The sequence below is a fragment of the Lonchura striata genome, chromosome 8 (genome assembly GCF_050655825.1).
Source record: "Lonchura striata isolate lonStrDom1 chromosome 8, ASM5065582v1, whole genome shotgun sequence".
Taxonomy (NCBI): domain Eukaryota; kingdom Metazoa; phylum Chordata; class Aves; order Passeriformes; family Estrildidae; genus Lonchura; species Lonchura striata.
In genome coordinates this window covers 30,694,473-30,718,191 of record NC_140710.1, presented here as the reverse complement: position 1 = coordinate 30,718,191, position 23,719 = coordinate 30,694,473, and the positions used below count along the sequence as shown (strand labels likewise).

Here is a 23,719-nt window from a genome sequence, read left to right as displayed (position 1 = left end):
AACATGGCCCTGTACAGCAATCTGATGCTGCTAAAATGTGGTCTGATCATGGCTGGCATTTTTCATTTGCAATCTGCTGCCTTGCATTCAGTCACTTTCCCATGAGGTAGTATCTTCTAAATGAATCTCTGTAGCACCTCATCAAATGTCTCTTAGAAATCTAGATGTGTCAATTCTATTCCTTTTATCACTTGTCACTATATTATCTTCAAAAAACATCAGGTAAATTCATAAAGCACAGGGAGATTTGTTTGAATGCCAGAGTCATCATCTCTAAGCCCTTGTGTCTGTAAGTAACTTTGCACTGCTTCCTGTGCAGGCAGTTTTAGTAGTTTGGAAACCACAGAGGTTAAGCTAAGTGGCCTGTGACTCCCTGGATCTTATCTCTCTTTCTTTAAAGTGGAATGGCATTTGTAACTTCCTAGTCATTAGGAATCTCTGTCTTCCCTCTCTTAAACTCTTAATGTATCAGTCTGGATGTACCTGTTTCTGCCCTGGTTTTATGGGGATGCTTTCTGCACTTCCAAGTCTGGAATTGTTTTCATACAGTGATGGAGACAAACTGATGTAGGGGCCATTTAAATTAAGGAGCTTGTTTTATCTGATTAGAGCCTAATACTAATTACCAAGTAAGAACTGTACCCTTAATATTAAAAAGAAATGTGTTTTGTGAATGGGAGCAGCAAAGAGTTAAGCTGAGCTCTCATTCAGCTGGGGTCAGTTGAGTGACTTTACTTCAAAGACACTCTCTGGGTTTACATTGATGTAACAGAAGGAAGATGTTAGCTCCTGATTTTCTTTTCCTCATAAAGCAAGCAGAGACTGTGAAGCCTTTAAGGAATACTTCTGGCTTTACAAATGTCTGCATCTTCATATGCCAGTGTTGTAATGTAAAGGAAGCACAAAAAATCTGTAGCCTATGTTCTTGAGAGGATATCAATTGTAAAGCCTGTCCTTTTTGGAAAGAGCTCTGAGATATTAAAAGATGGGCAAGATAAAATAAATACATTTGAAGTCACTTTCTTGTTTTTCTCAACAAGTTTGAAGAGATACCATGGTGCAGCAGAGTCTGAACAATTAAGACCTTTGCTTCTTTTTTATTTTTATGCTGCAGATTAATGTTTTACCTTTTTCATTACTTGTTCTCTGGGCTTACTTTGATGGGTCTTTAAATAACTTTTATAAGGCTTAAGGAAGAAGGGCTAAGAGAATATTTCTTAGGTACAGCATTTTTCAGGGCAGTGAGCTGATGTTCCTTGGAGTCCCATTAAAGACTTTTTTGTACTTGAAGTTGCCGAGTTTCAGTATTGTATATTATTGATTTTTGTTCCTCACAGAAATGCTGTAAGTTAAATTTCTAATGAATTGCTAAAAGAAACCAGGACGGGTGGTTTTGCCACTTGCCCTCAATCCTGCTCCTTGACAAGTGGCTGTATTTTGTTTCCCTAGATGGGCTGATAGCCCCTGATGGAGCGGTGAGTCCAGATATCTTCGGGGATTACCAACTTCAGAATGGAGACCTGGTTGGGCAGCACCCCTTTTCCAGCAAGTAAGTTGCTCCTACTAAGGAATTGTTATCATTCAATGGCTCTTCAAATTTCTTTTAGGGCTTCATTTGTAGTGGTCAGTAATCTTTGCCCCCATAGCAATAGGAATGATTTACACTCGCTGCACAAGCAGTTCTAGTCTGTAGTCTGAATTACATGTCTATTTTAACATCCTAACCTGCTGTAATAGTTCACAGCTTTCCAAAAGCTGTGGATTAGAACAGTAACACAGAATACACCCCCTGTTATGACAACTACTCAAATACTCTTCAGACCCTGGGAAACATCTAAAGAGAGGCTTGAGATGCTGATTGTTTCCAGTATTCTTAAAATTAAAAGAAGTCTTTCTTAAATTTAAAATAAGCTGCTGTGGGTTTGGTGTTTTTTTGGTGTTTTTCATATACCTAAGCCTTTCCAAGGTATTCCTGGTTAGATTCCTGAGGGCACTTTGAAAATGGGCTATAGGAAAAAAAGAGATCAGCTTATGCTGATATTCTGGGAGATCTTTCTCTGAATTTCCTCTCTGGTCTAAGATCTCTATGTTGGCAAGCTGTTCCAGTTTGAATTTCTGAGTAAACTTCTCCCCTGAGTTCAAAATAGAAAAGACTCATTTTCAAGAATGGAATCTTCATAAATCTTGATGCTGTAGTGTTCAGGAAGTGCCTTTTATAAAGCATGAATTCTGTGCACTCATGAACAGGAAATAGTTCAAACATTTGATAGTCAAGGTACAGTATTCACTTCAATAGGATCCAGCTACCTGGATATGCCCAGCCCTGAGGCTGAAGCTGTTTCTTTGCAAAGGAAGAATGTTCTTTTCACCACTAAACACTTTAGTCACCATTTGTAAAATGTAAGTCACTCACAGTACTTACAGTATGAAGCAAAAAAGATTTTCCTCCCTTACTTTGGCTTCTTGTAATTTATCAAGGATGGTTGACAGGTTAATTTTGTTGGTTTATTCTACCTGTGATGCACCAGAAAGCTGAACAATGAGTAAGTGTTGGAGTGGTGGTAACATTTTTAGGGACAAATTAAAATAACTAACATGCTCAGGGAAAAAGAAAAAAGCAGGATTTGAGATGAATCTTCTAGAAAAAAGTAAATAAGTAAGCATAAAGTTCAGAGTAGTGTGAGTCTGTGTGTTTGGGAAGGGGATGCTGGTGCCTGTGCTGATCATTTCCAAATGTTCAACCTTTGTTGCAGAACTTGCAGGTGGGAGAGAAACTGAGGTAAGTGTGAGCTCTGTGCTGCTCTTGGGGTCTCAGTGGGTGACTCACCATTTTTAGCTTCACAACAGACACACAACCCACAAGGTGATGGATTTCTCTGTTCACCAGGACATTGGAGGGTTCTCCCAACAGTTTCAAGCCCACCTGGAGGTGTGGGGAAAAGTGTGTAGGGTAGAGCTTGCAGACTCCTTTGTTTCCAGTAAACCTAGAGAACTTTACTTAGTTAACTTAGAGAAAGCCCCAGTCAAGAGATTCATAAACCAGAGAGTTTTCAGCTGGGAAACAAAACAATCTTCAGTGTCCTTGGTTAAAAGTGAAGGCACATCAGTCATCTTCAATTTGCAGTCCCTCATCAGGGAGCTCCAGTAGTAACCTGTTTTTTAATCTGATTGTATTCCAGCTAACATGAGTAGCAAAATACATCTGGTGTATACCTAGTTAAGTATTTGTAGAATTTTCTTGCATGTTTTAAGGCGTTCTGAAGGCTCGCCTCAAGAATGAAAACAGAAGAAATGCAGGTTGGCCCATTGATGATGGGCTCTGGAAATACTGGGATTTCTGGGTAGAATTCTGTTTTCTAGGAAGATTTCTTTCAGTATGATTGCTCCACGGACTTATCTGCAGTCCAGACACACAGTCTAATTGGAAACAGTGTGGAGTGCTGCAAATGTTCTGTCTTATTTGTAGCAGAGCAGGAGTGAATTGTTTGATAGAATAGATACTGGCAGCTGAGTGGTGAATCCAGCTTCTCACATGTGGGTCATTATGGGTTGGAACTGCTTGGCGCCAGCAGCCAGGATTTCCTGATGCTCAGACCTAATGTAAAATGCATTAGTGCTCCAAGGCATGAGCCATGGAATTGCCAGTCCCATGAGTCTGGAGCTCCCTTCTCCCAATTTGAACTGGTGTTGGAAGGTAAAACCATACGTGCTACAGAGCCTAATTAAAAATAATAGCAGCAAGTCAAGGCGCTTTTTATGTGTTATATAGTGTACATTTCAGCCATACCAAAACATAATTCTGGGGTATTTTTATGCTTACAGTTTAAAGCTAACAAGAACCTTATGTCAAGGATTTATTTTTAACCAGTTCCAGCTTTTAATAAATCAAGATTTTTGTTATAAAAATGGTTCATTTTTCTATTAATAATATTTGAATATGTTTTAGAAACTTTTTTAGCAAGAAAGCTGAGTTGTGGTTTTCATAGACAATTAGCAAGTCAGTTAATAGTAACATGTTTTGGAAGTTCAGAGAGAGATTGCTAATTATGAGTAGATGCTTAGTTTTGGTCTTTTCATTTGTTATACTTTTTTATTTATTACATATTTATTTGTTATGCCCATGTCTTCTGGTCTTTGCCTTTTATATTAGGCTTTTCAATTCTGTAATAGAAGCAGTTTTTTCTAGGCAATGGGGTGAGTTCTGAAGTCTCTTTGTCATTTAAGAGAGGGTCTCTTTGCCATTTAAGACCACCCTGTGAATTCTGAGGTAGGTAACAACTGTGAGCAGACTTCTTGCTCCTCAGCCTTGAATAATTTAATCCTTTCTTCTCCTTTCTGCATTCCTATGAGAAAGAATGAGGATGTGTTACTTCTTTAATTTCTCTGAGGCTATTTCCCGTCCTTGCAATGTGCTCAGAGTGGATCAGGACTTTGTCTTGCCTCCAGGAGTGCTGAAAAGGCAGCCAGAAAGTCCCATGTTTTTCGTGGCTGCACATCACTGAGAAACTGAGTTTGTGTTGAATTGGTGTTGGTGCCCTCCATTACCAAGGCTTAAGTGTGTTCTGATCACCATCCTAATTTTTGGAGCCAAAGAACTGTGTCTGTGAAGAGTGGCTGTCAAAGGACCACAGTGAAACTCAAACTGTCTTTCAGATTTTCCCTGTAAGTTATGTTTGATAACAGCCCCCGCCACCTGCCATGTGTGGTATTGTTACTCCAGTTACATTGTGAACTTCCTTGGCTGGGGGACGCTGTTCTAGCAGAGATCCAGGGCATCCTCTGCCATTGCAATTCCACTCTTTCATTTGGGAAAATTCAGGGCAATTGGAGCAGCAAATGTATTTGAAGCTGCAGTTGCTGAAGTGGTTGACTGTCCTGTAATGCAGTCGGGATACCATCAGCATCTCTTATGGAGTCCCTGTCCCAGGAGGAGACACTGGACCTAGACATCTAGAGCTGCTGCAGTCTTAAGGAAGGTAGGGAGATGCTTTTTTGAAGTTAAGCAGAACAGGAATTAAAAATAGTTTAATTATGTATAGGCATCTGCGCTCACTGGGTTACCACATTGGGGCTGTTCTCCCCTGTCATTTTCAAGAAGGAAACATGAAGTGACAGCATTGGCAGTAAAAACATCTGTTGATCTGGGGAGCTGTGTGGAGTGTCTTGGAGGCTTTTTTCCAAAAGACATGGCTTTCCCTTCATGAGGTGTCTTGGACTTTTCCTTTGAAACCTGGAGTAGTGTTACTCTCATAAGTTGAGAATGCCACCTCACATGATCATGAATTGTGAAGTAAAGAACAACTTTGAAGGGAATTGTAAAAGTATCTAGCTCTGAATTTAGTTTGTAGATTTGCTTGCATGCTTGCTGTTCTGGACATGTCCACATCCTGGTAATTGTTATTTCTGCTACTTGTCATCATGAAGTAGAAGCAGCACAAAAGTGAAGACCTGGGTAGCTGCCATTTTTCTGATAGTGCCACCTTGGGAAATGCTTTGTTTCTGGGGATCTAGCTTGTGTGTTTTGCAGCTTCTGTTTACAGCTCTTATCCCTGAACTATGTTCTTAGTGCAGTTGTACTGTTACCTATGAGGCCTATAAATAGAATTATTTCAGAATGTTACATCCACAGGAGCAGTGATAAAGTCCATAAACAGCATCTCTTGTTTTCCTCAAAGGTTTGGAGCATAATGCAGACAGATTGTAAGGTATGTTTCCCATTCAGCAGAAAAGATGTGGCTGAGGAGGTTGTTTTGACAGCTTCTATCCAGGTTTTTTTTCTCGGCTAGGAAAAGACTTTTGTGATTAGATTACCAGCTTTGAATCATCTTACTGTCTTTCAGAAGCAGATGGACATTAGGCATAGATTTGAAATTTTCATCTGTTATTAAAATCTGAATTCAAGGTTTCTGGTTCTGATAAGGCTTAATATTGAGTGAAAGTTTTATGATTGTGGCAAACAAAAATCCCTCACCTTTGGCTGATGTGATGACAGCTTAGTGTCTGAGCTGCAGGGGATAAAGACCAGCTGAAAGACATCTTCCAGAACCGACAGTCATTCATCAAATTTTAATCACCTTCTGGAGACTAATTACTTTCTTAAGACACAAATATAATAGTGATGGCTAAATACCTTATAATAGAGATAGCCACAGAATTTTTCCTGCCCCTTGGGGAAGAGGCCACTTCTTAACCTTTCCCAGCTACAACTAGGTAATAGTACAAACTCAGTGCAAAAGCCAATTTTTGGTTAATATCCTCAACAGAGTTCTCAAATCTTCTCAGTCTGTAGCTTTGAAAAGATTAATAGTTAGGAATGCTAGAGCTGGCCAGAACTCTTTTTTTCCCTGAGGAAATTTTTCTCCAGTGCAGGATCCTTTAACCTTGTTATAAAATGCAGCAGAGCTGCCATTGCTCAATCCTCATTTTCTCTGAGACAAGGCCTTTCTCTGTGTGCTGTTCCCAGCATGTGCACTCCCAGCTCTTCCCAACAGAGATCTGAGTGAGGCTTCTTCCCAGGAAGCAGTGAGGTTTGGCATGTCAAGCACAACCAGTTTTATGGGGTGACTGCATGTCTCTGTCCTTGGTGGAACATCTTTCCTCTTGCCTGGATTTACAGCCTAAAGCTGTGCCTGCATGTCTTGTTTTTGCCATGGCAAGTCATTGGGTGTTCTGTGAGCTCAGTGCCTGGAGCCAGGCCCTTGCAGGCTGCTCTGTGCTGGCCCTAGGGAAGCTGTGGCTGCTCTTGGCAAATTCCAGGGTGCACAGCCAGGCTCTTGTGTCTGGGCTCGATGGAAACAGGACCTGGCCACAGGTCCTGGTGCTCCAGCACTCCCAGTGGGACTTGGCTTTTCTGTGGCTGAGCTAAGCACATGTGGCGTCTGCATGTGCTGCAAGTCCACGCTGAATGGCAAGAATGCTCCTATCTATGGCTGTTGGGGAGGACAAATAAATATAATTACCTGGCGAAAGATTTACAGCCAGGATGAAAACAATCCCCCCTACTGGCTGGACAATGCCCTTACCTACAGATAGTTCCAAAAGTCAAATGGACTGTTCGATCTCACCCCAATGTATGGTTCATCCCACACCTGTAACCCTCCCCTGAAACATCAGGTGTCTGTGACCCCATTGGCCTAAGTCTTGTTCCAGGCCACCCTGAAGCCCCCTGATAAGGGGTCTCTGAGGGGCCAGATGCTCTCTTGGAACCCCCACCCTCTCCTGGAGCATCCTCTCTACCCCTTGTCTCTCCCCCCACCATCCCCTCAGGCCTTGCCACGTGCTGTGTCTGGCAGCTCCAAGCAAGACCTTTCACCATCCTAATAAACCTGATATCCTAAGAGCAGCATTCAGAGATCTCTCGTCTCCATTCATCCAAACCGTGGTGGAGCCCAGCTTTTCCTGCATATGGCCTTTTTGCACTTGGAAACTCTGATGAGAATCAGGGAGGACTTTTCATGGTGGAACAACCCAGAGCTGTAGCCTTTCACTGTCTTTGATGGCTGCACTGTGGTAAGAATTCCCAGTCATGAGTCCCAGCTGAACATCTCCCATCTGGGTCATCTGCAGGACCTGCAGCAGGTGCTGGCAAATGTGCACTTTGTGAATGATTATCAAATGCTTTTAAATGGTTGTACCTGTAACTTACAGTCTACTTTGACATTTCGAGCTATATTTCATTCCTCATCTTCAGTTAGATTTGCTAGGCAAAGGACTGAAGGGATTTGTGATCTTGGTGACCCTGCCAGAGAGTGTGTCTCGGCCATCCTTTATTTTCAGTAAAGTCCAGCACAGTTTATTTAGAAGTTGGAACGTTCCCTTCCCAGCCTTTCAGGAGGTGAGAACCATCTCAGCCTGCAGGCTGTCTCTGAGGGTGAAAAACCAGCAGGGATCAGTGGCAGAACAAACTGTTTCATGCTCCTTTAGACAAAAAATGTTCTCGTGCAGGGTCTGTGCTGAGAGTGCCCATATCCCTTTCCTCCTCATTTGAACACAGGCAGCAATACTTCCCTGTCATAGAGGTGGACATATAGTGAGTATAAAATCTTTTTATTAATCGAAAGAAAACCTGAAAGACTTTAAATTACTATTATAAGATTATCCTACTTTGAACCATTTTACCATAATGATATTTCTTAAAGATCTGTGCAGTACTTCTTTTTTTCCATAATTAAACCTTATTTTAAAAACAAAACCCAACTTATTTGCCATTGCAATATGTTCAGCAGAGTTGTACTCAGCTTCTGCCATTTGGACACTATTTAATTTGCATTTCCCAGGAGAATTAAATTAGTTTTTATTAGTAAATTGGGACTATAACCTTGCAGGCAGGTTTTATTAGTTTATCACACATCAGTATTAGCAAATTGTAAATCCCACTGAAACGAATTTGAAAAGGCCTTAAAGAAAAGCCCAGAACCAATGAAGTTCCTGGACACAAAGAAAGGAGTTTATTTTGGTTAGTTTATGTTTTGGTTTTTTTTTTAATCCCACAAAAATCTTGTTAGTGGCAGCAGAGTCACCTTTTTTATCATATTCTGTTGTCCTAACTGTGCCTACATATTTAGTTTTATAGAAGTTAAAGGCACTGACTGTTCCTGGGGAACTGGCAGAGAGGTTTTGTTCCTCAGTGCCTGCACAGATGCTGCATTCCCCTGGAATTGAGATTTTGCATCTAAAAGAATGTGAGAAGGAAGTGGGAACTGCTGCCTTCTGGAGGGTTTTGGTCACAGTCTGGGACAAGCTTAGTGAAAGACTTCACTTGACTGCTTCAGGTGCTGCCTGGATCATGGCCTGAAATGACCCAAAATTCACTGTGTCATTATCCTCCTTCAGTACTGAAGTGTGGCAGGGGTGCTTCCTGAACAGGAAGACTTCATGGCTAAGAGCTTTTGAATGAGAGCTCAAATTTCTTTGTCTTACAGTAGTTTGTTTCTGCATCAGTACTAAACTAGAGCTATCTCTCTGTTTTTTTGTTTATTTGTTTGTTTTTTGTGGTTTTGGGGGTTTTTTTGCTTGATTTTTTGCTTGGTTTTTTTTGTGTGTTTTGTTTTGTTTGGGTTTTTGTTTTTTTTTTTTTAGGTGGTGATCATATTCCTGTTATTCCTGTCACTTCATTTTTTCATACTGTCTGCTCAAAGCCTTGTTTATAGTGGTGCTACAGCCTGATCATATAATCCAGTTTAGGTGTCACTGATGAGTGTCTGACCAAATTCTCCTGTTACGCTGTGGACAGTTACTGGAGCCTTTTTGAAGACAGGGGTCTGATTATTCCAGAGGATGAAAATTTTGCCTTGTGGCCCATATTCATCAATGAGATTTTCTCCAGAGTTTGGAGAACTTTTGCACTACTGAAAGATTAATTCTGTAATTGAGGAATAGCCATAAAAAGACAATATTATTCACACTCAATATTTGATGAACAACAACTTTTGAATATACTTGGGTGTTTATTTGTTTTCCCTGTGTTCTTAGCATGAGAAGATGCTCCCAAGCAGCTCTCCATGTATCCCTCACACACAGCCAATGCCCATAGTCCTTGAGAGCTGATAGCCAAGGTGGGCAGGAAAGCATAGGTGGGGGAGAAGGGCAGTTCCTCCTGCAGTCAGGTGCCAGAGCTGGAGTTGGAGCAGGGCAGTTCCTCCTGCAGTCAGGTGCCAGAGCTGGAGTTGGAGCAGGGCAGTTCCTCCTGCAGTCAGGTGCCAGAGCTGGAGTTGGAGCAGGGCAGTTCCTCCTGCAGTCAGGTGCTGGAGCTGGAGCAGAAGGGCAGTTCCTCCTGCAGTCAGGTGCCAGAGCTGGAGCAGGGCAGTTCCTCCTGCAGTCAGGTGCCAGAGCTGGAGCAGGGCAGTTCCTCCTGCAGTCAGGTGCCAGAGCTGGAGCAGGGCAGTTCCTCCTGCAGTCAGGTGCTGGAGTTGGAGTTGGAGCAGGGCAGTTCCTCCTGCAGTCAGGTGCTGGAGTTGGAGCAGGGCAGTTCCTCCTGCAGTCAGGTGCTGGAGTTGGAGCAGGGCAGTTCCTCCTGCAGTCAGGTGCCGGAGCTGGAGCAGGGCAGTTCCTCCTGCAGTCAGGTGCTGGAGTTGGAGCAGGGCAGTTCCTCCTGCAGTCAGGTGCCAGAGCTGGAGCAGAAGGGCAGTTCCTCCTGCAGTCAGGTGCTGGAGCTGGAGCAGAAGGGCAGTTCCTCCTGCAGTCAGGTGCTGGAGTTGGAGCAGGGCAGTTCCTCGTGCAGTCAGGTGCCAGAGCTGGAGCAGAAGGGCAGTTCCTCCTGCAGTCAGGTGCTGGAGCTGGAGCAGAAGGGCAGTTCCTCGTGCAGTCAGGTGCTGGAGCTGGAGCAGGGCAGTTCCTCGTGCAGTCAGGTGCTGGAGTTGGAGCAGGGCAGTTCCTCCTGCAGTCAGGTGCTGGAGTTGGAGCAGGGCAGTTCCTCCTGCAGTCAGGTGCTGGAGTTGGAGCAGGGCAGTTCCTCGTGCAGTCAGGTGCCAGAGCTGGAGCAGAAGGGCAGTTCCTCCTGCAGTCAGGTGCCGGAGCTGGAGCAGGGCAGTTCCTCCTGCAGTCAGGTGCTAGAGCTGGAGTTGGAGCAGGGCAGTTCCTCCTGCAGTCAGGTGCTGGAGCTGGAGCAGGGCAGTTCCTCCTGCAGTCAGGTGCTGGAGCTGGAGCAGGGCAGTTCCTCCTGCAGTCAGGTGCTGGAGTTGGAGCAGGGCAGTTCCTCCTGCAGTCAGGTGCTGGAGTTGGAGCAGGGCAGTTCCTCCTGCTTGCTCCCACAGTGACCAGACCACACCACCTCGCCAAGGTGTGTGGTCTGGAGCTGGGAAGGATCGGGTTGCCCTTGTTTCATTTACTGTAAGAGAGGTTTAATTGCTCCCAACGATTGCAGCAGTATGGGAGAGATGAAATAGCTTGCTGGGGAATATTTTAACAGTTAAAATAGCATATTTTTTTCAGCAAGTTGCAGATGCTGTTTGGGAAGAGAATAAGTATTGAGGTTTTAATGCACTTCAGCTCTTTTGGAATACAGGATGCTTGGGCCTCTTTTACTTGCAGTCACTTTTTTTTTTACATTTTTAGTTGCTTTTTATTTTATTATATTCCACCTGCAGTTGGCCTCATTTAACCATCATGGTTTAGGTGGCTATTAAGAATTTTAAAAGAATACCCAAATGCTGTAGCAGTGAGCTCAAGTCCTTTGGAATGCCTTACCAAAAAATCCCCCAAGCCTGGGCCTGTCTCTTCTGTAATGTAACATTAATTAATTCCCACGTTCTGTCTGCTGCTCAGTCCCTCCAGATGTGCTACTAGGAATAGACTGGCTCCCTGGTTACAAGCCATCTGGGCTCTGTAAACTGATTTGCACTTATATTAAACAATAAGTGAACAGAATGCGGAAGAGTTATTAAAGCAAATGTACATTGCTTATAAATCTCAAAGTAAAATATTAAAATGTAGTAAATGGGAATGGAATGTGCAAATGAAGACCTGCTTGTTTTTAATGAGTTTAGCTGTGACCTTCTCGATTTCAACCAAAAGAAAAGATTTTATTTTTCTCTTTAAAAATTAAAAAAAAAATAAAAAGAAACTATAAAACTGCTTACAGAAGTATCTGAGACAAAAACAAGGAAATATAATGTTCTAAACTTGACTGGTCCAAACCACTCAAGCTGCTGTGACAGCTCATAAAACTCAGAGTAGTTTTTAACTGGACTCTGTTTTACATTGCCAGAGTGAATTTTCCTTGCAGGAAGTAGCCAGAAGGTTTATTTCGTTTCCAGACTGCTGCTTTGATCTTTCCATTCTGTCACTTCTCAGGTTACATAGCCCTTTTTCACTGCAGTAAATCTGCAACAGTTAATGAGAATAAAATTTCCTCCTTCTCACTGATCACATGCTGTTAAATGCCAAACCACAGCCAGCAGCATATTTGCAGAATTCGGCTGCACTGTACAAAAACAGCACAATCAGTTTAATCTTGTTGGTTTTGTAATTCATTTTATTGAGCTTTCCTTTTTCAAGTGACCTATTTTATCAAGACAAGTGGTTGCAAGGCCAGATCTGGAAGAAAGATTTAAAACTGTAATAAAGTGAGGGGTGTTTTGTGTGCTGGGTTTAAGCATGCTCACAGGATTCAAAATTAAATTTAAAATGAGGAGTTTTAAAAAGGCCCATATATCAGTGGGATATTTATTGTGGTTATTATCTGAACTGAACATGTGCTCTGAGCAAGTTTCTAGCATAAAAATTAATATATCAAATTAATTCTTTTGCCAAATACTTCAAATTGTTTTGATTCTAAAATTTTATTCTGATTCTGTGTTTATCAGCCTCAACCGTCCAACTCCAAAGATTGACCCATTCTTTTCTCCTGGTTTTTTAACTGATATTTTAAAAAAATAAATTGGCTTACAGAGTTTATTTGCGTTTGGGATTTTGAGCTTTTTAAATTTTATTTTTTCCAGTACTTCCTCATCAATCTGGAAACATTTGATTTTTCATTTGAGTTTTTTCTATAATAATGCTATTCCAAGATACAGATCTCCAAGAACACATTCCTTGTCTGTGTTTGTATCTACCTTGTTTCCAGTGTTATTCCTAAGGAAAAGAAAATGGTAAGAGACATTGAGATTTATTTTTTTCTTGATTCTCACTAAAATCATTGCTGATTTGGGATAGATCTTGACAAGATTTCACTAGGGCCCTGTGATGATACATAAAAGTGTTTGAAATCAGGACAATCATCTGTGGTGGTAAAAGAATATTTCAAGTTTCTTCATCAGTAGTAACACTGCAACTGCATTTGCTGTGTGTGCTCGAGTGAGTGCTGCAAATCCCCCAGCAATGTTAACTTTCAGAAAAGGCTTTGAAAGCTTTTATTGGCTGCAGCTGGAAGTCAGAGCAGAACAGATTTTTTGACTCTCCCTCCCTCCTTCCATCCAGCATCTGGATTCTCATCCCCACTGGGCTGCCCTGCAGACAGCACGGTGTCACCAGTGCCCTGTGGCCTTGGCTTCTCCAGGCTTTCATGCACAACAGGGAACTTTTGTCCTCTTTTGTGTTGAAGGACAGAAGTGAGTGCCTGTGCTTGGGCTTGAGGAGTTTGTATAAACATTTAAAGGGAAAATTCTCCACCAAAAAGCTACATTTTTGCTTCAGCCCCTTGTCTCTAAGTACATTTGCAGTGACCTGCTCTAGCACAGGAAGCAAGGAACAGTTCCTGTGTGGAATGGGAAGGCTCATGGAAGCTGGAGCAGATCCTGATCTGGTCAGTGACACCAGTCACTGTGAAACTTCAGCATCTTATTTTGCTTTCTGTACCCAGCCTAACACTGAGCTTGCTGGGGACAATTGAAAGAGGTGTGAAAGCTTCCCAAGCCAGGCCTATCCCTAGTTCAGATTAAGGCAGTGTACTCTTCAGTTTATGGAGTTGACACATACACTTTGGACTGCACAAGCAGAGAGGGGGAGGAAAGGACATCTTGCTTTTTAGTGCCTGTTCCTCAGGGCTTTTTTATTTGTTTTAGTTCTTAATTAATTCTTAAGAAATGGATGTGTCTAATCAATGGCTTTGGACAGTTGTTGAGCCAAGAGCACAGGAGATGTTTCTGTCAGGCTTAGAATGGAAAGCCAGAGCTCTTGATTTCCATTCCAGCTCTGTTTGTGCACTTGACCTTCTAAGAAATTCTGTTAAGAATGGCTGATAAACTTCTTGTCTGTGTGGCAGAGCTATGAGCCTGACTGCAGGAATGCTGCAGGAGCACTCCTGATGCCCTTCACAGGAACAATATGGCTGCATGACACAACTGCAGCCTTTGAGCTGCTCTTTTGCCCCCTGGCTCTGTTGGGGATTGGTTGCCTTTGTAGCAGAGCAGAAATAATCTTTTTTTTTTTCCTAAAGGGTTTTACAGAATAAGCAAAAGTCTTTTCTGTCTGTGTCAGTCTAATTTGAGTCTTCTCATTACTGTAGTTTGTCATTTGGCTGTCTTTAATGTCTGGGGTGTTTTCTCTTCCAATACTCCAGTGGGAAACTGAGGTCATGGAGAAAAGGAGCAACTTGTCCAGGATCACACAGCAGGTAACTGACAGAGCAAGAAACTGAGGCCAAATCCCAGGCTGTGTTTGCAGAGCAGGGATGGCAGGAGCTGCAGCTTTCAAGCAAGGCTTATACTGAATTTGGCGAAGCAAGATCATTTGTTTTTGGTTCAGTGCTTTCTTACTATTCAGTTGGGAAATACTTTTTTTAATGATGCCTTCCCCCAGTGAATTTTGGCGTGGTTTATTGCTTGGTGCATAGCTGGAGCCTGACACAGAAGACACAGTGCTCATTTCTCCCCCATTGTCAGCTTTCCATTTGTTTGTAATTAAATGGGAGAAACAGCAGTATTGTGCTGAGATACAACTTGGGCAACAAGTCCAGAAGCAATTGGAAACTTTAAGTCATTAAGTACACTGAAGAAAGCTGGATCACATGGAAGGAGAGACATGATCATATCCATTAAAGCTGTGTTATGGTGCACAAGGGAGCTAAAGTATTATTGCACAGGTTCATTTGGATATTTTCTGTCTTCTGAGCAGGTACAGTATTACTATTTGAGGGGCATTAATGTTTAATGCTAATGTTGTGATGGACTTGGGTGATTGATGCAGTGGGCACAGTCACAGACACTGCCCCAAAACTTCCCTCCAACTTGAACTTGAGGAATAAAAAGCATGAAAAAAGAGATTCACAGATAGGAGAGAAAAACTTGGGGTCATGAGAGGCAGAATTTAGGAGACCTGTGGTTTATAGTTAATGTCATTACCAGTAGTGGGAGAATTTACAGTTACAAGACATTATATAAAGAAACATTGGTTTTTCCTAAGGCTTCTCAGTTGTATGGAGTTTCTCCATACAACTGAGGTATCTGGTTTGTAGGAGGAAATGGGATCATCATCTCAATCCCTGGATTTAAAGCAAGGACAGAAGCAACAGGCCTCTGTCCCTTTGTGATGCCCTTTACCCTGCCCTGGCTGGTGTTGGGAGAATGGGGTCCCATCCAGTACTCAGCTGCCAGGGAATATCAGCAGAAAGGCCACAGAGTCCATGGCTTCAGAGGCTCTGAGTCTTGGTTCATATGTGAAAGTTCCTTGGTACCTGCAAAGGATTAGCTAAATGTCTCATACCTGCAGACAGCTTTAGAAGCTGGAGATCTGTGTGTGTTCTGTGGGATTCAAAACCATTTCCCACCTGCTGTGCCTGGATGCACAGGGTGCCTTAATCCCTGACTGTGCAATGGGTCAGGGCCTGGATGCCCCAGCTCCTTCTACCTTTCCATGCCTGGTTTCTGTGCAGAGGAAACCTCAGGAGAGAGGAAGGGAGAGAGGGAGCTGCAGCATTCACCAGCCAGTCTGCTAATTGGGCTGGCAGGGCTGAGCATCCCCTTTGTGACTATACTGCCCTGCACTGCAGTCCTTGTCTCAGACCAGCTCTCATCAATACTTCAGGAACAAACAAAAACACTGAGATGAGGGAAAAAATATGGCCTTTGCTGCTGGCAAACTTCTGTGTGTCATGTTGGCAAGTGTTGTAATCAGTGAGCTGCATCTCATCTGTACAGGTTATAATGGTGTGCTTGTCTTGAGATCAGAGACTGCTATGCCACTCCCCACTCCTGAGGGGAAAGTACAGCCTTCAGTATTCATCTGAACATGTTTGTTTAGTCTGTTACTTGTAGGAGCTCAGTCCAGCATTGTGGAATACGGGTGTTCATGGCATGAGAATTTATAAGGGAATACAGGATGGGAACTGTACTGTCACATGTGGATTCATGGAACAGAAAATGTAGGACTTCAGTGATGTGCAGCTGCAATTCTGCACACCTGCTTGGGCTGAGGTGGGGATGGCTTGGGAATGAAGACTGATTTTTAGAAACAATAATAGCTGCTGTATAGAGGGAGAAGGTACAGAGGAAACAGTGGGACTGCTTTGAACTGTACTGATACCAGGCTTCTGAAAGATGCTCAGAGTCCCTCTGGTTCCCCTTTCTCTGATCCTCAAGAAGAGTTATGGAAGGCTGCAGGTGTGATCAGAGGTGTCACGTGTGTCAACAGAGACTGCCTGTTTGCACCTGCACGTAGACCCTCCTAGCAGCTCAGTGGAGCATGTGAAGAACTTCAGGTGTTAGTCCTTCATTGGGACTTGGTAGGGTTGCTGATGAGTTAGGAGTTGCAAGTAGTGTTTGGCCAGTCTTACTAAAGTCAGAGGATTGATCTACATAATTAAAAATCTATAGATTTTTTTTTTTAAAGAAAATATATTTTATTTTTAATAAGCTTATGAATCTTATATCCCCACTGAATAGCTGAGAGCCTCTGAGACGTGAGGGCTTGTTGATGGAGAGTAAGGAGGGAGGATTGACAGGATTTTAGAAAAAGTTTAGAATGAAAAGAATTAGAGATGAAATCTTGGCTCTGGTGGAAGCACTCTTATGTATTTAGCTTGTTCATTTTCAGGGGGCAGTGATTCCAGGGTGTCTTAATTTTGGGCAGAAACAAATGAAATTTTGGCCCTAAAGTGTGAGGTCCTAAACTGGTATTTCACCCTCAAAGGCTTTTCCAGGGCCACTGTCACTTGCACAGGCAGTGACAGTCTGGTACAATGTGTGCTATATTCTTCAGACCTGTTTTCCAGGTAGTGCTTCCCGCTGGGATCACTCTAAGATCTGTGGATCCTACTGGGGGGCTTTCAGTTGGATTTCAAGCATTTACTTTTGACCAGCAATCTCCCCAAGTGATACTGGACTTGCCTTTCTGAGGCCCTGCTTATGCTGGAGGAATTAGTGCCTGGGCATGGCTGTGGTGTGAGAGCCCCTGTCAGCAGCAGCACTGGTCCCAGTGTGAGCACTGGTGTGGACAGGGTGGGCGTGTGCAGTGCCAGGGTCACTCTGCACCCAGGTGTTAATTACCCAGGTGTTAATTACCCAGCCCAGGCTCCCCAGCCTCTCCTGATACCTTGCCCTGGGGAGCAGCACAGACACCTGGAGGGAAACCCCAGCAGAGGGTTCCCCATGGAGTGGTCCCTGTGGGAGCTGCTGAGCTTTCCACATATCCCACAAAGCCTATCTAGTCCAAAGCCTATCTACTTCAGAAGGGTTTTGTGGATGCAGCAGGATGCTGGCTGCCATTTCCTGTTGGGAGACAGGACACTACTGGTCTTTACATCTTGAATTTTGTCAGAGCACCTAAGATCCTACATGGGTACATTAATTTGGATGCTCTGAATCAGAGCAACCATCAATAAGCAGGGCTGTTCAGAAATCTCTCCTCACTCATGCACATCAGGAACACTTTCCTCTTCGGCATGTGTTCCTCAGTTCCTTAGCAGTACAAGCAAATTGGAAAGTTCAGCTGTCATTTGGGGAAGGTCATAGATCACACTAGCAGCCTGAGTAATCCAAGAGGTTTTAAGTATCACAGCATTTAGTTTAAAGTGAAATTTGCTCTGACAGGGGCTGGCAGACCAATAGGAAAAAGAAATATTTGTGCTAGGAGAAGTGCATGTGTAGAGACCTCAAGTATAACTGATGGCTGGAAGTGATTTCAGTCTAAAAAAAACAAATCATTAAGAGAGTGCATAGGGGTAAAATACACAGTTCATATTTTAAAGGGTCTCAAAATGAACCAGCAACTGAGGTTAGCAGTACATAGTAATTAGCTGGGCTGTTCACTGTTTAACTCCATCAGCCCCAGGCGTGGGGCTGGGCTTTGCACAAGAGCACAGTTGTGCTGTGCCAAGCTCTGCGCACGCGTTCTCTGTGAGACAGAGCTGCCTGCAGTGACTTTGCAGCCTGAGCCTTCTGTCTGAGGGTGCTGTGCTGCTCTGTCATCCACAGCCACTGCAGCTGCAGGGGTGCATGCACTTCTGGCTGCCCACATTCACAGCAGTGAGCGCTGGGAGAAAAAATACCAACTCGGGCATGAGTATGGTTGCCCCAGTGGATAATTCTGTGTCCCTAATTTATGGGAAGACAGGATTGGTGCTTGCTCTGCTGAGCACTGGGTTTCCTGGTAGATGCTGTAGAATCAAGCCAACAACACGTTTTTCCTAGGAGCAAGCCTTGAGGTTGATTGCTGGTATAAATCTGAGCACACATGGCACAGATCACAATCTCAGCCCAGTCGTTATCCAACAAGTGTTTACAGCCGCAGAACTGCCATCTCTGCTGGCTCTCCCCTTCTGCTGTTCTTGGCAGAAGGGGCAAGGATTCATCAGGAGTTGTTTTTAAATCCATCCTCACCTCGGTGGGTTGTGCCCTCGGCCTGGCAGCCCCGGGAGCGAGCCAGGCTCTGCTCTCCAGGCACGTGTTGGCTCTGTGGTTGTCCCACCCCTCTGTCACCTCCTGGGCTCAGGACCCTTCCCTTCAGCTCCGACAGGCTCCGTGCTGCAGGCTGCCAGTGCAAACAATCCAACAGGCAAAGCTGCTACGCTTCAAGAGCACTAACGTGCAAAAGTGAAGCCAGTTTTTTTCAAGCATGGTCAAGACTTCATTTACTTCAGGGAAATATATGGAAATATTTAGATAGGAGAGAGTAGTGATTTGATCAAGGTGTTTTAATGTGATTTTCTCTGGTTTTTGTTTTTTGGTTTGTTTTTTTTTTTTACTGTCCAAAGCAGTTATCAGCTGATCCATCTCTTCCAGTTTTCTTCAGGACACTAACATATATCTGAACCATTTGGAAATAACTGATACTCCTCAAAGTTTAAACTCTAGAGATCGTTACCTAATTACTTACACATTTATAAAAAAAATATTAAAAAACTGATTTGTTGAGAATGTGATTGAAACCATATTTTCCCTGCTCTTGTTATCAGTTTAAATACATTTAGAAGTTCTTTGAATGAAGATTACCGAGCTGGAAGTGGCTGGAAGAGCTCAGCCTGCAGGGATAGAGGCCCATTGCCACCGCGTGGCTCAGGGTGTTATTACACCTCACCCCAAAAGCCCGTGGTGGTTCAGCTTGGGGTGGACAAAGGAGTTCAGGACAGGCTCCTGTTTTTGTTGTGTCCCTCTTTGCCACAGGTAACCTGAGGGTGGCACTGCTGTGAGCCTGGGCACGGTTGCTGCAAGTTTGACTTGCAGTCAGCAGCCCTGGGCACCCACAGCCTCCTCACTCAGCTGAACATCATTCCAGAATGAACTTTGCAGTGGTTTGCAGAAATGCAAAAAGGCCCTGTTCTACCACACTTGTATAAAAACAACTTATCCACTGCTAACATTGTTAGAGTCACAGAAAGCATCATGGAAAGATAAACCCAGAAAAGCATTTTCTGTTAAAATTGCTCTTCATTATAAATCAGCTGTAGATGTTTTAAGGATCTTTGGAGGAAAGAAATGAAATTCCTGTGTTTAAAGGTAGCCTTAAAGGGTCCTGCTTCTCTGCAGTGTAACATATCTGGTGTCACTGGGAATTTGTAGAAGCACAACAGAACCAGACCCTGCACTCCCAATTCCCACTATGCCTTCTTTTAGTGCATTGTTAACTTGTGGCACTGACAGTGCTGAAAGAAGCCTGAAGGAATTGGCATTGGTTTACAGAAGTTTGTTAAATGGTTTGCTTTCTGAACTGCCAAACAAACTGGCCAGCTTCATGCTTGTGCTTGCTGGCTTGTACACAAGAGCTTTGGGCCTGATATGGGGACACTGCAACCAAGGGCAGCCTGGTGAGGTCTGTCTGTCAGTGCCTTTGCACACTGCAGATCACTGACAGAGGAGAGGCAGGGACTGGCTAAGGTGACTGCTGGGTTTGGGGTTTCTGGAGATGAGAGATAAACACAAACAGGATTTCTCTTAATCCCTTCTTTCAGGAGTCTTTCAAAACTTCAGGCCTGCTAATGAGAAAGCTGTTGTTTGCCAGGTACGAAGGAGGCATCTGGGGAAGGTGCCTCAGAGGTTACCAGCTCATTTCTAATGGGTTAGGAAAAGGCTAAGAGGACTTTGGAGTGGATACAGGAAGGAATGGGTGGCCAGAGGAATGCATTCACAGAGCTTTGCACCACTGCAGGATACAGCAGGGCCACTCTGCTGCTCCCTGCTGCACTGAAGGGCTGATCAGCCTGCAGGGTCGGGCTGATGGCTCTGTGCAGGAGTCAGGAGATGGGTGTTGCCAATTCAGAGACACATGGGCAGATGTGGAAATGCAAAGCACTTCCAGCTCACAGCATTTATCAAGAGTAAAACACTGATTTTTTTTTTTTTTCCTCTACAGCTTGGCTATTGATTGTCTCTTCCATCCCAGAGGACAAATCTCAGCCTCAGACCTTCCACCTTCACCTGACTATCAGGATATCCCATGAGTGAACTTGTTTTCTGAGAAACCAGGCACTAGGGATCCCTTTCTAGGGCCTCACTGAGACACAGTCCAAGGAAAGTGTCTTTGTGAGGACAGAGATGGACGTGGTCCCCTGCCATGCAGCTGAGCCCTTTCAGCCCAACCAATTCAGCAGTGCCAGCTTCTTGCAGAGCCTGGGGCCCACCCATTGTACAAGTTCTGCAGGGGTCGTTCTTTCCCAGCCTTGACTGTTGCATAACCCATGTTCCATATGGATAATTGGCAGTAATGAGGTTCAGCTTTTCCCCACTCCAAAAGCACTTTGGTTCTTTGTGTTTTGACAGTCTTCAGAGGGGAAGTTCGGCTCCTTTCAATGCATCTTTAGTCAGACAATAAATCAGGATCCTTTTCCATTTGTCCCCCTACCGAAGTGGAAGCTAAGAAGTGACATAGCTATGAACAGGCAGTAATCCAGTGTCTTAGGCAATGCTCATTTTTCCTCTACCTCCTACATGAGTTATTGTTGAGCATGAAATATGTGCCACTTTTCCCTATGCAGTTCTTCTCTTTTAGTATCTAAATCATTCTTGTGGGACATTTTAGGTGTAAAAGATGCTGTTTTACATGAAAAAATAATTGTCCTGGCTCATTAATACATAGCTTATCAGTATGTGATTAATTCCTTCTGCCATTTGGCTGCCAGTCTTGTATCCCACCAGAAGCACTATTTTTTACCAGATAATTCTCCCTTTTAGATGGTGTTCTCCATGCACCTCAGAAATGGGCTAAAGGCAGGGAAAGAGACTCTTCAGATGTGCTGTGCAGGGCAGGGTTACAACAGGCTTTGCCAGAGGGACATGATAACTGTAATGTACAGAGGGAGACACTGAGTCATGGAAGTAAAGTGCTTGGCCAGTAAATCTGTGAAAGGAGAGAAAGAAGACTTTAGTCTCTCCTGGGATTCCTCTTGGACCTGAAAGCCTTTCCCTGGTTGGAATTGCACTCGTGTCTTCACAGCATTTCTTTTCCCACCAGGGAAGTGGTGTCCAGAAGGGGAACACAGCTGCCAAAGTTTGCTCACAAAACCAGCTCTGTGGTAGTGATGCCTTAGGATTTTAGGTTGTATATTTTTCATCTATTTGTAATCCTGCAGTTCTTTAGTGTATAGCTCTAAACTCCATATACAGTGCTAGCTACTGGCTTCCCATTTTGGGCAGACACAACAATTCCTCTCCAGGCCTGGCAATCAAGGACACCTCACTGCCTCAGGCCAGAGAGATGGGAACAAAAGTGACTTGGGAGGAGCAAACTTGGGGTAAAGACTTCATTACCTGAAACTGTAACTGGAAGATTTAGCCCCAGTATGGAAATGGACCGAACTTATAAAAGTGTGAAAACCCTTGAGCCATGGTCCATCTTGGGTGTAGCCCCTGGGTGGGGAGATTTGTCTGCCCTAAATGTACCTGAAGGCCTCTCAATAAATAATAGCAGCTTTTTATTCCCTTAATTTAGTCTGCCCTCTGTTTTTAGGTAAGCCCAAAGAGGCATCAGCAGGAGGAGCTGGAGCCACCAGCACTGGTGTTCCTCCCGTGCCATGCAAAGCCCTGCAGTTTCTCTCTCCTTTTGTCTGCAGCATTGGAGTGGATGGCTTCGGCCAGAGCTCGGGCGTTCCCGGGCGCCCGGCGACCGCCTACGGCTACCGGCCGGACGAGCCCTTCTACTACGGCTACGGAGCGCGGTGAGCCCGGCCAGCAGCACCCTGCTGCTCCTGCATGGCTGCAGCACATGGCTGCAGCACTCTGTATCCTTTGGCATGTGTAGCTCACATACATTTAGCCTTTCTGGGTCCGGTGTGTTAGTGACAGTGTTTACTCTTTGGTTGCTCTTTGTTATTATTTTTGTACAGTAACTGTGACTAGAAAGCAAGAATTGGAAACTACTGGACTGGAAAGTGTCACATTATGTATATTAAGCTACTAATTTAATTTCTATTAAATATAAAAACCTGTGTGGTCAGCAGTGGTGAATGTGTTTCTAACCAATGTTTTGTGTTTTACAAGGCATTTAAGAAGAGTGCTCCATGTTCAGTGTGTTTAATGTGGACTGTTTCCCTCACACTTCAGTCACAGAACACCACTGAGTCCCAGCATCTCCTGGCACTGCCCTGACACATAGTTTGGACCAAAGTCCAGTCCTGGGTCACCACTTTAATAATGGAAAGATGGCACAGATTCAATCTCCTGGACCTTCACACATTTACAGTCCATTTTAAATGCTTGAAAACACTTAAAAATAGAAACTACACAACAGAATACCTTTACCCTAGTGTTTAAACAGAGTTCTGTAGGCTGAGAGGAGTCAGCCACATCCATTCTAAGGGCCAGCAAGAGCAAGAAACACTGTTCAGAATCCAGAGGCTTTACCCCAGCTTCCCTATGTGGAAATACAAATCCATCCTGTCCTGCTAGTTTCTGGGGTCTAAGGTGGATCTAAGCAGGGATCAGTGAGCAGCAGAGTCAGGCCAGGACCCCTTCACACTGGACTTGCAGTGTGGTGATTATTTTATGTCATGTTTTGAAACAACCTGCAAACGGAATTCAGGCTAAAGCCGTTCTTCAGCTGGGCATGCCCACTGTAACAGACAGAAGAAAAGGATGATAATGCCCTCTCTACCACAGCTACCAAGGCAGCAGTTCAAATTTTCACTTTTTAAAAGTAAAGTTACCTCTGCCTCATCCTTTTTCTTTTGTTAATGCCTGTTGATTTGCAGATTTGTTTTTCTTCTTCTTCATCCCTCCTTTATGGCTTAAACAGAAAGCTGACTTGCATCAGGGGCTGTTCCTATAAAACCAGTCACTAGTAATTCCATAAGACTGGGGTCTGTGCTGGGAAGGTGATCTTCAAAGGCATGGGATTGTTTGGGGAATCTGACAAACTCTTAGTCTTATACTTCAAAAATACCTTTGAAATAAAAATTGTTTTGAAACCCTGTGTTATTTTAACAAAGTGTGCAAGTACTTTTATAAGCACCGTTACTCCCTGTGTTCCCAGGTGCATGACTGGAAACAAGTCTAAAATTAGCCATGATATTTCATGCCAGTTTTCAGCCTTCTCTCTGTGCTGGCTGCTTGTTCAGGGCTTCACTCACTGGAGGTAGGTGGAAGAACAACATTGCCAAGATGAAGCAGTATTTTTAAAATTTTTTTCTCTACCATTTTTAATTAATTCTTACGCAGTTTTTTAGAGCAGGTAAGATCTCAGTAAAAAACTTGGCAGAAAACTTGAACTACACTAACGGGTTTCCAGTGTTGTACTTTTCTATGTTGTTTCCTTTGTTCTGAGTCCACCCTGGATTTGCCCAGAGATTGTGCTATGTTCAGTCAAAAGCTTTGCGATATTTTTATAGTTGTAGCTATGAGAGAAATCCCCCAAATTG

At 43.7% G+C, this 23,719-nt stretch overlaps 1 protein-coding gene across 11 annotated transcripts in view; it reads left to right on the top strand.

The window, feature by feature from the left end:
* Positions 1 to 22,291, top strand: part of KIFAP3 (kinesin associated protein 3) — a 67,410-nt gene extending 45,119 nt beyond the window's left edge. For 4 of the 11 annotated variants that reach the window (XM_021546016.3, XM_021546014.3, XM_085586822.1 and 1 more), the window contains exons 19-20: positions 1,450 to 1,549; positions 21,917 to 22,291. In XM_021546016.3, coding sequence (XP_021401691.1) covers positions 1,450 to 1,549; positions 21,917 to 22,025 — 209 coding nt within the window. In that variant the 3' untranslated portion in view covers positions 22,026 to 22,291. Of the gene's footprint in view, positions 1 to 1,449; positions 1,550 to 2,753; positions 2,780 to 13,996; positions 14,051 to 21,813; positions 21,833 to 21,916 lie in introns of those variants that run through there. The other 7 variants (XM_021546013.3, XM_021546012.3, XM_077785257.2 and 4 more) reach the window with 3 other exon arrangements.
* Positions 22,292 to 23,719: the final 1,428 nt, after the last annotated feature.